Here is a 15299-nt window from a genome sequence, read left to right as displayed (position 1 = left end):
GGGCCGGTCAAACTGTTATGGTTCTCAATGGCAAGAGAACATAGCCCAGCATACATAGGAACTAGCTCTTGGAAGGATGGAAACTTAAACTGACCATGAACTAAACCTGCCGCACAACTAACAGTAGCCGGGTAGCGTAGCCTGCGTTTTATCCCTAGACGCCCAGCGCCGGCCGGAGGACTAACTAATCCTGGCAGAGGAAAATATAGTCCTGGCTCACCTCTAGAGAAATTTCCCCGAAAGGCAGACAGAGGCCCCCACATATATTGGCGGTGATTTAAGATGAAAATGACAAACGTAGTATGAAAATAGGTTTAGCAAAATCGAGGTCCGCTTACTAGATAGCCGGAAGACAGAAAGGGTACTTTCATGGTCAGCTGAAAACCCTATCAATACACCATCCTGAAATTACTTTAAGACTCTAGTATTAACTCATAACATCAGAGTGGCAATTTCAGATCACAAGAGCTTTCCAGACACAGAAACGAAACTGCAGCTGTGAACTGGAACAAAATGCAAAAAACAAACAAGGACAAAAGTCCGACTTAGCTGGAAGTTGTCTGGTAGCAGGAACATGCACAGAAAGGCTTCTGATTACAATTTTGACCGACATGGAAGTGACAGAGGAGCAAGGTTAAATAGCGACTCCCACATCCTGATGGGAACAGGTGAACAGAGGGGATGATGCACACAAGTTCAATTCCACCAGTGGCCACCGGGGGAGCCCAAAATCCAATTTCACAACAGGTTAGGCTATGGGTTGAACTAGATGGACTTAAAGTCTTCCTTCAACCTTAATAAATATGTTACTATGCAAAGGAAGGGGGTCAGATATCGGCGTACTATTACTCCCGATGCTGGAAAGAGGTTAATATTGATGGCCTATCCTTAGGATATGAAGTACTTGGCTGCACCATTATGCAAATGACAGACCTGTGTTGCTTAGCTCTGCAACTGGTCATATCTGGCCATTACCAGAATCAGGAACAGCTGATTGGTGGGAGTACCGCATGTTGCACCACCACCGAGTTGATATTTATGACCTAACCTAAGGATAGGCCATCAATATTAGAGTACCAAAATGCCCATTTAAAAAACAAAAACTATAAAAAAATTGCAATTTTTCACACTGGTCACTAAAATTCTTGTTCTTTTCAGCAGCCATATGTCACACTGGGTGAAGAATAAGTAAGTGCACAACAACAGAAAGAGCGAACGGGGAGCCCAAACACTAGAGAAAAGGGGAGTGGAGAACCCTAGGCATATCTAAAATCAACCTGTCTGCCCCAAAAATCCCTATATAGGTTCTGTACCTATCACCATGCAGGAACCTAATCCCTGGCTGACCCTACCGATAGGCACTAGATAGAGAGGGGATGGGGTCAGCACTAGTCAGTCCCACAAAAACTAAAGATGGAGAGAGTAGGCAGATGGGGGAAACACTTAGCTTGAGAAGACAACCGAGATGTCACACCAGCAATCCTCTAAGAGTTCTCAGGGAAGACACTGACTGCTAGAACTTCCAACAAGTCTGAGGCAAGCATGAGCTAACACCCGCACATGCTGTAGCAATTGAATGTATGTAAACCTTCAGCCCAGGTGTGTGATTAGCAGCAGAAGGTGGAGGTAAATATTGGGTCCTAGAGGGAGAAGCATATCACTCCATAACAGAGATGCAAAAATCAAGAAGGCGCTTGAGCTAAACGCAAAGACCTCCTACAGATGGATCTAATATTGCAAGGTTTCCAATAGAATTTTCAGATGAATAGGTATGCAGAAAATTGAAAGAGTGTTATCATACATTTACAAAAATGCAATTAACATAAATACCTTATTTAAATAATAGGTCATTTTCTGATGACTCACTCCCAATTGACTGGTTGTGAACTTGAAAATGATACGTATGTAAGTCAGTATTTAAAAGCACTGATTACCTGCTATTTTTTTCTTCCTTTAACTTGCCGTTTGGCAGCTTTTTTTTTTGTATATTTTTGCCATTAGGACAAAGCTGTGATCTGTGAACTTCCAGATTATGTGAGCCATGCAGGCCAAAACCTTCACACATTGGTAACTGTAATAATGCAATAGAGGCCTTTAATCAGAGTCTAAAGATCCTGGGATTGTTTGCGAAACCTGCTGTTTTTACAGTGTACTATTCATGAAGAGAATCAGGTCATTTGTACAGTGGTATGCGGCAATTTTTTCTTTAATTAGTCCAATTTAGGCAAAACTTATCATTTGAGGGATTTTGGCATTTCAAACAAAACTGGTGATCGGTACTTTTTATTAACGTTTCAATTAGGTAAAAAACTATAAAGAATGGTCACATTTTGTATATATTGGGAAAACAATGAATTTAGGGGGTTACGGAGCTCCTGGAGATTTACTTTAATACAGTGTAATTATTGATAAAATCATTCTTAACATTGCATCTTGTTCTAAAATTATTATTATATTAATATTTAGATGACAAATTCCTCTATGACATATGGTCAGGTACATATTTTCCCCATTATGTCTAGGGATAGGATTCGCAAGAAGGACATCTTAATAGGAGCAGCCGCCTATTTTTCGCTAGTATGGAAAAGACGACAATGGTACAATTCAATAAATAATTCCACTTTAATGTCAAAGTAATAATTTAGACAGTTACACTGCGCACATCTGCAAAAAAATAGATGCAAGCTGGTTTACAGGCTAGGAGAACAATCAACTTATAGAAAATACATCATTCAATCGATTCTGATTACACCAAAACGTATTGTAAGGGCTTTACAAAGACTACAAAACTTTTCAGATGAATTATTTCACTGCTTCTGTCTATTTACATGATATGTTACATCAAAAAATGTACAAAATATAAAATGTATACAGACAAATGTTTCACAAACATTGTTCTTCTTCGTTGTAAACGACGTGTACTCACTGAGCTGTATTGCAGGAAGTTCTAGCTATGCTTCTGTCTGATGTGCATGTCAGAGACGTCAGGAAAAGATTTGCAATCTTATCCAGATGACATGACGGAGACAAGATATATGGAGCCGGTAGGTGTATATATTGTCTTTCTACATATTAGATTAATGTGGAGTTTGCACATGCACGACATAATTAGGATTGTACAATGGGCCAATAGCACCGTGTAGGATAAGCTTGCCTTAGCCAAGAGCTGTAGAGCGGAGTTCTTGCAGAAGAATTACAGTAGATGACCAAATGGTGGCCACGAGTGTTGTGTAGCACCAGTTACAATATTGAAGGTAGCTCCTGTTGTATGTTTTCTACACAATGCCATAGCCCTTATGTAATTACGTCATTTATTGTGTTGATTCATTGCATTTCTTATTGTACCAGGAATCAGATCTAATGCAATCTGTTCTAAGTCTGATAATTCCTTGTAATGTAGGTTTTGAAAGTTTTTTTTTTAATAACATGCCGATGTAGCTTTGTATCTCCTGCATAGTATAAGTACAGGATAAGCACACTGGAAAAAAACAGCCTCAACAGTTGCATTGTAGATTTGTTTGCAACATATTAAGTCATGAAACACACACCAACAAATTAAAGTACAAACTTGTCTTGTTTGCATGGTGCAAGGCATTGTTTTTGTCATGATATCTAGGTATATACATCGCCCACCCAAAACACTGTGCAAAAACCAACCCAATTATATTAAAAATTCTACACCGCCTCATTCTTACTCGACATTGAGAACCCAACTTGAAACAGGAGTAACTCAAACATGCTTAGAATATAAGACACAAGAGAGGGCAAAAAAAAATCCAATTGTGCTCATGCTTCATCGCGTGCCCCCAGCTCTGCTGGGAGATCATCCAAAATGTCTCTCTAAACAAAAGAAAAAAAAAACTATTCTTGAAGGTTTTCAAACCAACTGTTCCACTTTTGTTATGGTAGACATGTGCTATTGTTCACCTGTATTTCTGAGATTAAGACAACATCAGAGCATGCAGTCATTACTGGTTCTCATTTATGAAAAGAACGCAAGACTCTGCACTAAATAGTATCTCAAAGCTAATGGGTAACGGAAACACTGTAGGACGCATCAGCAGATTCTGAACTCTGACTGTAAGACTATTAAGATACATTTTAAGGCAATGAGACAGCACCATATGACTTTATATTCTTTTTTTTCCTGTCCTTCATTCTTCACTCACAATGCTCACATGAAAGCATCTCCAGGGGAAGCCTTAGTAATTTGTATAAAATCTTTTAAGCGGGCAGCAGGTGGTTACAAAAACACCATAGCTGCAATGAGGACAATTTGAAGCAAGTGACTCAACGCAGGGGAATTCAGAATTGCGAGCATGGCAGTTCAGATTTACAATTGGCACTTATCCAGTATATCACAGTAGATTTTCTTCTAGTTGCACAAATACATTTTGTGCTTTTTCTGAGGAGCATCATCTAGTATGGAGGCAGTACACAACAATCTCACCAATGTAGTCATGTGACCGGCACAATGTCTTACATCAGAGATTTGAAGTGGGTTAAAAACACTGCACAATTGATACATAATGTCAAAAAACAAGAACACACAATATACACAAACATCTGTGCTGTAAACCTTGCAAAGAAACTAAACCATTCCAGTTTGGCTAACAAATGTGCAATCTGCTTGTTTGCCCTGTATCTTGGGCCTTTTCCAGTTGACTAATGGAGATTCTTATTGCTCCATTCATATTCAAATACCTTGATGAGAAGCAAATTAAATCTATCCATTTCAATTTCTTCACCTCACTTAATGTCAGAGCCTAGTCACCTGCCTACCAGCACATTATTCTGGCATGGGTGTTGCATTGTGCTGCTTCCATAATGGCAGTGATCTACTGGACCAAACCGTTTTCTATACCAATACACCATCTGGAGGTGGCTTCTCAGAGGGTTGACTCGACAGATGGATCTAGACCTTCGTTGTGGTGGCTTGCGCCGTCACTGTCACAGCTTTGTCCACTTGAGAAATTGGCTGCTTCTTGAAGACGCATTAGCATGCTCATCTGTTAATAAGAAAATAATGCATTACTCCAAGCATGCAGATCGGATATTTTACACCATAAAACTGTTCTTTCATTAGGCAGAAACCTATTGACACTATGACTTATCTTCTTAATCAATCAACAAGTGTTATATAAAACGGCAACAAGGATAGAACAGAGGCACCGTCCGTCCAGCTTGCTACAACAATCCATCTTAGTTATGAGATTATTCATCTATGAAAAGATGAGCAGCACTTCCAGTCTTCTTTATATTAATAAACTGGATGCAGCATGTTAATTAATAATGATTTATTAGGCGTTTACACCACCTAATACAACAAAGAGCCAGATAAATGTGCATTCATTCTTAAGCTTTGTTTTTCTCCATAGTAGAAAGAGAAGTTCAAAGGACAAGGTTAAAATGAGACTTATATGGTTTTCAGGATGAATATTTCTTGGTTAACATTTGTAGTGTGACAGCAAAGTATTAGAAAAGATTAACATGAAGTACAGAATATTCAATGTGGCATGCAACAAGGTTAGATGAATTCCTGTTTCCAAGAAAAAAAACACTTTAATGTACAGATGTGTCATTTCTTATTTTTCGTCTTTTGGCTTTACGTATCTTGAGATGACTCATGTGAGATGACTATTTTGGAGAAAAAAACATCTTTTGCTGATACTACTGATACTGATTGCTGTTATTTGAAGACAATGTGGTTGACCCTCTTTGGGGCATTGGGGCTGGAAAAGTATGAGGGCATTTGTGACATGTAATGTTGTGAAGTTGGCATTTTTGGTTTACATTATTTAAGGAAAATGTAGTGTACAGCAACTCGCACATTATGGGGGTTACAACAGCTGATAGAGGGAGCAGAGGCTGGCACTCTATTAATATGAAGGTGAGGGGCACAAAGTACAAGATATTATAAAAGGTAATATTCCACTTTAGTCTAAGGCTAAATCAATATAGAGAAAAAGTACACTTTTAGTCTTTAAAATTATTCCTATACAGACTATTACCCTTCTGAAGGAGTGGATACAATGATAATCTGCACTCAGTGGGGCTTATGCATGAACACTAGACTGGAATGATGATGTGTCTACAGAAGCTAGACTCCAACTGTCATTTTTCTAGGACACTAGTTATCATAAATGAGCCCCAGTGAGTCCTGCCCTACTTTTTTATTATATATATGTACACTGATGAGCCTTAAAACTGAATATTTGTCTTTTATCATGATGTAATTTTAGTTCCACGATTCTGTACTGATACATTTCTTAATAATTATAGTTGTTGCAGCTCCTTTTTTTATCTCCTACAAAAGACATATATTTACATAATAATAATAATAATCTATTTATGTAATTGCCTTGTTATGTTTTCATTTCCTGTTCTGTCCAGATGTCACCGTATCCCAGAATTCCAAGCGGAGGAAGTTCACCGACCGCCATATTGGGACACCCAAGTGATGGGTGTCTCAATATGGAAACTGCTGCTGGTACCACCAGCGAAACACCGTCGCACCACATACACACACACACTCTATATGCCTTACGCACCACACACACACGCACACCCACACTCTCACACACACTCACACACACACACTAACGCAGCCTCTTGTGCAGTACCACTAGTGGAACACCGTTTGGAGCACGCCGCCACCGGGATCAGCCGAATGATCCACTGACTGCCACCATTTTGGACAAGAGGAGCACATGCGCAGTTTTAATGTGACCACCGCTATCTGTCTGCACAAAGATGACAGCGGTCTGATTTACTACACCTGTGCGAATTCCGCACAGGTGCAGTGAATCATTCGGCTGATCCCGGAGGTAGATGCGTGACTTGTCTACAGGCAGAGGAAGCCGGTCACATTAAAGGGGTTTTCCCATGAACGAAAGTTAATTTAAAAATTGACTGTGTCTGACCATGTACGGAGCATACCACATCTCCTGGGCAGAGGAGGAAGCAAAAAACAATGCTGTCATTACAGCAGGGGATCACAGTGGATTCATTTTGTGAAGTAAAATATTTCACTGACTGTTTTTAAAAAATATTTTTCCTCACAAAATGTATCCTCTGCGATCTCCTGCTGTAATGTCACTATTGTCTTTTGCTTCCTCCTCTGCCCAGGAGCTGTGGTATGTTCTGTACACGGTCAGACACAGGGGTGAGTGTGTCTGACCATGTACGGAGCATACCACATCTCCTGGGCAGGGGAGGAAGCAAAAGACAATACTGACATTACAGCAGGGGATCACAGTGGATTCATTTTGTGAGGTAAAATATTTCACTGACTGTTTTTTAAAAGTATTTTACTTCACAAAATGTATCCTCTGTGATCTCCTGCAGTAATGTCAGTATTGCCTTTTGCTTCCTCCCCTGCCCAGGAGCTGTGGTATGTTTGGTACACGGTCAGACACAGACAATTTTTTAAATTAACTTTTGTTTGTGGGAAAACCCCTTTAAAAAGCAAATATCAATGCCAACATGGCTCCTCAGAAAAAGTACGCCAATGACAATCAAAGGAAAGCAGCAAAGGCACAACGTCAAAGACAACAAAGGGCAAATGAGACTCTTGAAGAGCAACAGCATTGCTGGGACAAAAACAATGCATATAAGCGTAGGTGTCAAGCACATGAGTCCCCTGATTCAAAAGTCATTAGATTATCACAGGATGCCATTAGGCAACAACAGCGCCGCATGCTTGTCCCCATCATGACATTACCACCCTCCCGATGCGATAGCATCAGGCCTCCATCTAGTAATAATAATATAATAATAATAATGTTTTATCATTGAGCTAAATGGGTTGTCCATTTCTCTGACAATCCCTTCCTAAATATTATATTACCTGACTTAAAAAGAAAAAAAAATACTCCCCTCTCAAGTAGTGGACAACCCCTTTAAATGCATAACAGTATGAAGAAAGCTACTAAGCTCCTTCTAGAGGCAGCCAGTGTGTTTTGATTTAAAAATATAGTGGAAATTTACCAAGGCATTTGCTGTCCTTCAAGCCACTGGAGTAAGGTACATCAAAATTTGTACGAATGCCGACACCTCTTAATAAATGTGGTGCTTGTTTGGTGCACAGGAATAATAAACCAGTGCCAGCTATGAGATTTCAGAAACAATGTATGAGAGTTTTGTGTCCTAAATTATAGCACATTTGTCGGGAGGTGGTAGGCAATGCCCCTTTATCCCTACCCACAAATTTGGTTTGCTGGGAATTATAAACTCTCCCCTATATTCATCGGCACAGCCCTGTAATAGAAATACAGTGCTACAGTGCCAATAAAAATATATAAAAAAAAAAACCTGCAGTTTTCTGGGGTGGGCCTTCACTTTAAGACTTTTATAATAACTTGGATGAACTTAATCAAAATAGCTTCTTAAAAGAAATTCCCAACAAAATTATTCTCTCATATACCATAAACAGATTAAAGCAATATTTAAAGAAATAATCATAATAAAATATATAGCAGCAAGGTTCTTATGCCCTGTTCAAACTGCGTATATGAAATGAGACTGGAGGTTTTCATTTGAATCCCTGAAAAACAGGACTTAGAAAGAAACCCCAATAAATCCATTGGTGGTGTCTGTCTTTTCTTACCGGCACAAAACATATACATTGTGCCTGTATAAAAAGATGGACACCACCGAGAAAAAAACGCACAAGTCCATTTAAATTCCATTTGTGTAATTGAAGTCATGGATCCCAGTGCTGTGTTAGTACTCCTTCAGAGGTCAGTGTGTCTGGTACGTGAGGTGACTCATTCTCGTGAATGGGCCTGCGCACATCTCAGTGTGTTTCCACGGACCGTGTGTCAATCGGCAAAATACGTTGACATGTCCATTTTTTAACAGCAGTACGGGAAGCAAAACATCCTGCACACATGCACACGGATGACACACGTATGCCACAAGTATTACCCACACAAACATTGATATCTCAGGTACAGTTTTTTCCGATGCTGCAAATACCAGGATGTGTGAAACCGGCCTTAAGGTGAACTTGGCTACATCTGTACATTTCAGTAGAATATGAGTCAGTCTACTTCTGATAAAGGTCATGTGCCCAACAGGAAGTAGTACTCTCATACTAAGCTTCATGACCAGTGTGAAAATTGTGAGATTTCTTTTTATTTAATATAGTGATTAATGATGACGAGCGAACATGCTCGGATAAGGTTTTATCCGAGCATGCTCGTGTGCTAACTGAGTTACTTCGGCATGCTCAAATAAAATGTTCGGGTCCAAGCAGCATTTCTTGTGGCTGTTTGACAGCCGAAACACATGCATGGATTACCTGTCTGTTAAGCTGTCAAACAGCCATGAGAGACGCAGCCGCAGGGACTCAAACATTTTACTTGAACACGCCCGGTTAGCACACGAGCATCCATGGATAACATCTTATCTGAGCATGTTCACTCATCAATAATAGTTATACAAAAAATAAAAACAATAACAAAAAATGTACAAAACACATTTAACTCTTTCACGCCCTATGACGTATGTCACACCCCCCATGTCCAGCCATTACCACATCCTCGCAGAAACCTCGCACATCTAGACATTCACAGACTCTCAGACTCTCTTCTACCTCTGTCCTCCATATCTTCACTCCATGACACGGACAGCACCACCGCTTTTTATAACTCCACCCTCACATCAGCCATAGACTCAGGTCGCCCCTCTCATGCATGGCACAGTGCGACGAGCCAGTAGGCAACCTTGGCATAACAATCTCACAAAAAAACTTCGACAAGCATCCAGGGTTGCGGAGCGGCATTGGAAGAAAACACGCCTGCCAGACGACTTCACTGCTTTCAAACAAGCTACATTTGACTTCAAATTAGCCCTCACCTCCGCTAAACAGACCTATTTCACTAACCTTGTATCTTCACTATCCTACAACCCAAAACAACTATTCAGCACATTTACCTCCCTCCTCCGCCCACCACTGCCACCTCCAACTCCCCTCATCTCTTCCGAGGACTTTGCCACCTACTTCAAAAACAAGATCGACCAAACAAGGCAAACCCTAACTGTTCCACCACCCCAACCACTCCATATACCAGACCTCTGCCCTTCCCTAATAACCTCCCTCTCCAACATCACTGAAGGAGAGCTTACTCGCCTCTTTTCCAAATCGCACCTCACCACCTGTGCACTTGACCCCATCCCACCACCTGCTCCCCAACCTCACTAACATGCTCATTCCAGCCCTAACCCATCTCTTCAACCTATCGCTATCTTCTGGTACCTTCCCCTCTGCCTTCAAACATGCCACCATCACACCCATCCTCAAAAAAACTAACCTTGACCCAACTGCTATGCCCAGCTACCGCCCCATATCACTGCTCCTGTTTGCTTCGAAACTCCTTGAGCAGCATGTCCATGCTCAAATTTCCTCCCACCTCTCATCTAACTCTCTCCTTGACAACCTCCAATCTGGCTTCTGCCCCCACCACTCCACCGAAACTGCTCTAAGTCATTAGTAATTTTGGTCAGTCACAGCCAAAGCTAACAGACAGTTCTCCATCCTCCTCCTTCTTGACCTGTCCTCTGCTTTCGATACAGTCGATCACTGCCTACTGCTACAGATTCTTTCTTCCCTTGGCATCAAGGACCTTGCCCTGTCCTGGATTGCCTCATACCTTTCCGACCGCACATTTAGTGTTTCCCACTCCCACACCACCTCCTCATCCCGCCCTCTCTCTGTTGGAGTCCCTTAAGGCTCTGTCCTAGGGCCCCTACTTCTTTCCATCTATACCCTTGGCCTAGGACAACTCATAAAGTCCCATGGTTTCCAGTACCACCTGGATGCGGACGACACTCAGATCTACCTCTCTGGCCCAGATGTCACCTCTCTGCTGTCCAGAATCCCGAAGTGTCTGTCAGCCATATCCTCCTTCTTCACCTCTCGCTTCCTAAAACTCAATGTAGACAAAACCGAACTCATCATCTTTCCCCCATCTCACATATCCCCTCTACCTGACCTATCTATTATGGTAAACAGCATCACGCTCTCTCCCGCACCTGAAATCCACTGCCTCGGGGTAACTCTAGACTCTGCCCTGTCCTTCAAACCGCACGTCCAAACTCTTGCCACCTCCTGTCGCCTCCAACTCAAAAATATTGCCAGAATCCGTCCCTTTATCAGCCCACAATCTACCAAAACTCTTGTGCATGCCCTCATCATCTCTCGCCTCGAATACTGCAACACCCTCCTCTGTGGCCTCCCCGCTAACTCTCTTGCACCACTCCAGTCTGTCCTCAACGCTGCTGCCCGGCTAATCCACCTCTCTCCTCGCTACTCCCCTGCTTCTCCCCTCTGCAAATTTCTCCACTGGCTCCCAATTCCCCAACGAATCCAGTTCAAACTACTAACACTGATCTACAAAGCCATCCACAACCTGTCCCCTCCCTATATCTCTGAACTAATCTCCCAATACCTTCCCTCACGTAATCTCCAATCCTCCCAAGACCTCCTACTCTCCTCCACACTTATTCGTTCATCACACAACCGCCTCCAAGATTTCTCCCGAATATCCCCCATCCTCTGGAATTCCATGCCTCAACGCGTCCGACTATCCACCACCCTCGGATCTTTCAGACGGAACCTGAAAACCCATCTCTTCAAGAAAGCCTACAGCCTGCAATAACCATTCTGCCGCCTCGCCATCGCCAGAGCATCAGCCTCACCACCGCCAGAGCTGCAGCACCTCTGACCTTCTGTCTCTTCTCCACTATCCCATAGAATGTAAGTCTGCAAGGACAGGGTCCTCTCTCCCCTCTGTACCAGTCTGTCACTGTAAACGTGTTTACTGTAAATGATATCTGTAACTCTGTTTGTAACACCTTTCTCATGTACAGTACCATGGAATTAATGGTGCTATATAAATAAATAATAATAATAATAGGTCATGTCCCTGCACTCCATGCGGGCTCCGCCGATGAACCCGCATGTTTTCCAATACATGAAATCAGCTGACTTGTGCCCCTAAGAGGCACAAGCGCAATCACGATCCACTAGTGGCTGTTAACATGTTAAATGCCGTAGTCAATAATTACCAAATTGCCGAATGGCAAACAGACCCTAACTAAAGATCCTTAGACAATAAAATATAACTTTTAATTATTCATTATAATAATAATGAAAAAATTGTGCTCATTAAAAATACAGAGTCCACAACAGTTACTGATGTCCTGATTTGATGTATTGCTGGTATATATCAACGTAATACCTCCTCAAGCAGTGTGATTGTAAACTGCTGGGGGCTTTAACTACAGTGGTAGATATTGGGAAGTATTTCCCCATTAGTGTATAGATCTAATGATAGATGGTCTCACATGAGGGTAAGTATTGTTCAGTTATTATTATTATTATACATTTTTATAGCGCCATTTATTCCATGGCGCATTACATGTGAAATACAGGGCAAATATAGACAAATACATTAAACATAAGCAAAAAACAAGGCACAGGGGTACATAAGGAGGGAGGACCCTGCCCGCGAGGGCTCACAGTCTGCAGGGGATGGGTGATGATACACTAGAGGGTAGAGCTGGTTGTGCGGCAGTTCAGTAGGTTCAGGATCACTTCAGGCTGTAGGCTTGTTGGAAGAGGTGAGTCTTCAGGTTCTTTTTGAATGTTTCTATCGTAGGCGAGAGTCTGATGTGTTGGGGTAGAGAGTTCCAGAGTATGGGGGAAGTACGGGAGAAGTCTTGGATGCGGTTGTGGGAAGAAGAGATGAGAGGGGAGTAGAGAAGGAGGTCTTGAGAGGATCGGAGGTTGCGTGTTGGTAGGTACCGGGAGATCATGTCAAAGATGTATGGAGGAGATAGGTTGCGGATGGCTTTGTAGGTCATTGTGAGGGTTTTGAACTGGAGTCTCTTGGCGATAGGAAGCCAGTGAGGGGCTTGGCATAGGGGAGAGGCTGAGGAATAGCGGGGAGACAGGTAGATTAGTCGGGCAGCAGAGTGTAGGATGGATTGGAGTGGTGCCAGAGTGCTAGAGGGGAGTCCAGAGAGTAGGAGGTTGCAGTAGTCGAGGCGGGAGATGATAAGGGCATGCACTAGTGTTTTTGCGGTGTCGTGGTCAAGCAATGCGCGGATCCGGGAAATGTTTTTGAGTTTGAGGCGGCAGGAGGCAAGGGCTTGGATCTGTGGCTTGAAAGAGAGGGCAGAGTCGAGGATCACAGGGCGTGTGGGACTGGGGAAAGTGAGCAGCCATTGACATTGATGGATAGGTCTGGTGGAGGGGTAGGGTGAGATGTAGGAAAGATGATGAATTCTGTTTTGTCCATGTTCAGTTCCTCCTTTCATGCGAGTTATAGTATTTCATTTTGCTGGTTTTTGGCCTTTCAAAATGATTTTAAGCTCATTCATCAACTGCAACTTTTTAAAAAGTTTCAAAAGCAAATCCTTTTCCTTTATGTGTGATTTTATGTATTTCTTATATTTTTGCTTACATTTTGAGACATATTCCAGTAATATGTGATTTTTTTAGCAAAGATGAAGCTGCAAAATAAGGTTAAAAGAAAAAAAATAAAGAACATTTTTGATTTCTGCACAAAACTCATGACCCATTTGTGCCATGTAGATGAATTTGGTGAAAAAAAAACATAATCAAATACAGGATGAAAAGAAAAAAGAAAAAGCGGATTAGCAAAAAAAACCTGCAAATGATGAACTGAGTCTAATATGAAGAGCAGTGGTCACCAATCTTTTTTACATTGAGGGAAACACGCAGCTCTGCGAGATGGTCGTGACCCGTATCCAGCAACCTTTCCCCCAACTGTAGTGACACCTAGAGTCCCTCATGACAGGTAAGATAACAGGCAAAGCTTCCTCACAGAAAGAATACTGAGACCTTGTGCCCTCTCCCTTATAGGCAGGATACTTAGATCCAAGTGTGACAACCTTACCATCATTTGGTATCCTTAAATCAAGCACCACACTACTGTATCCAGCTTCAAGGACCTCTCTTGCTGACACAATCATCCTATACCAATGCCAGATCTTCTCTTCTATTCTGGGCTTCTCACAAAAGTCACCATCTGGAGATGATGTGTCACGCTATGATGGTCTTCAGTAAGAAAATGGGGGCATCAAACTTTCCCTGGTACTGGGACCCTAACTATCTCTGTCCTGTGGGTACTCTTAAAGGTAGAGAGGCCCGAGTCTCCAGCCTTACTATGCTCCTGTTATTGTCCTAAGCTGTCTCCTCCCCCTCCCCAAGGAGGCATGGGACAAATATGTTAGTGTATATACAGCTAAGACAAACAGGGATAACCAAAAGCAACTTACATACAAAAACACCAAGAGCAGAGAGGAATAAAGGGAAGGATAGGAATGTACAAACCAAATGGGAATAGGATAATGGAGACAGCATACGTGCAAAAACAGCAGACAACAATCTCCAGCAGCAACTATGAACTCCAACTTCAGCACACCAACTCCATCAAGCCAGGAAGCAAAACTTCCACAGGCAGAGATGAGAAGGTCTGGCCAAGTTTTATGTAGAAAGAGAAAACAAGCAGGTCAGGAGCAGCTATAAGATGGAGCTGCATGTCACTAACCAGCACACAAAGAGTCATTAACCTCTTCAACGCCCAAAGCAACAAAGTCCATTTAATATGAGGAACAAAACACACAGGCTAAATGGAAGACCTGCGAATCACAGTATGTAAAGATTGCGTAACCCCAGATCTCCCAGAAGGACGTGACACACTTGTACCATGATGTTTTCATAGGTGTTTTCTACACCTGGTGACAATGGTGAGCCACACATGGGCCCACGGGACACATGTGGCTCACTACGCACAGATTGGGGACCCTGATGTACTACACTGAATTTTGTAGTGAGTACTTGGACTGATCCAGTATCTTGTCACATCTCAGGAGGTTCGGATTCTGTATTTTTCAGTCAAGAGAACAGAAAGAGAAGTTTATGATGTCTCTTAATCAATTGTTTGGATTTCAAATGCATACAGTGCTAAATATCTATGCAGCAATTTCTTGAGAAAGCAGCTGGAAGATTTTCAATGAGACATATGACCAAAAGGAAGGCGGCATACAATAAAAAGACATTTTCAATCATGATTCTGAGCAGTGCAGACATTGTAGATCAATGCATATGGCATGAGTCACAGGGAATTAAATTGATTTAATTTTAAACAATGTGTCTTTATGTTTTAAGTATATGTGATTAAATGTTAATATTAGGTGAGGGGGGGGGATGTGGTTGTGCATTTGTCAATGTCATTCAGCCATGTAAAGTATTATGCCCTATGGAA

General features: G+C 41.9%; 1 protein-coding gene across 6 annotated transcripts in view; it reads right to left on the bottom strand.

Moving 5' to 3' along the window:
* Positions 1 to 2603: 2603 nt before the first annotated feature.
* NAV3 (neuron navigator 3) overlaps positions 2604 to 15299 on the bottom strand; it is an 898866-nt gene continuing 886170 nt past the window's right edge. For all 6 annotated transcript variants that reach the window (XM_077265345.1, XM_077265346.1, XM_077265343.1 and 3 more), the window contains one exon: positions 2604 to 5009. In XM_077265345.1, coding sequence (XP_077121460.1) covers positions 4890 to 5009 — 120 coding nt within the window. In that variant the 3' untranslated portion in view covers positions 2604 to 4889. The remainder of the gene's footprint in view (positions 5010 to 15299) is intronic.

Source organism: Ranitomeya variabilis, chromosome 5, assembly GCF_051348905.1.
Source record: "Ranitomeya variabilis isolate aRanVar5 chromosome 5, aRanVar5.hap1, whole genome shotgun sequence".
NCBI lineage: Eukaryota > Metazoa > Chordata > Amphibia > Anura > Dendrobatidae > Ranitomeya > Ranitomeya variabilis.
This window is presented reverse-complemented; position numbering and strand designations above follow the sequence as displayed.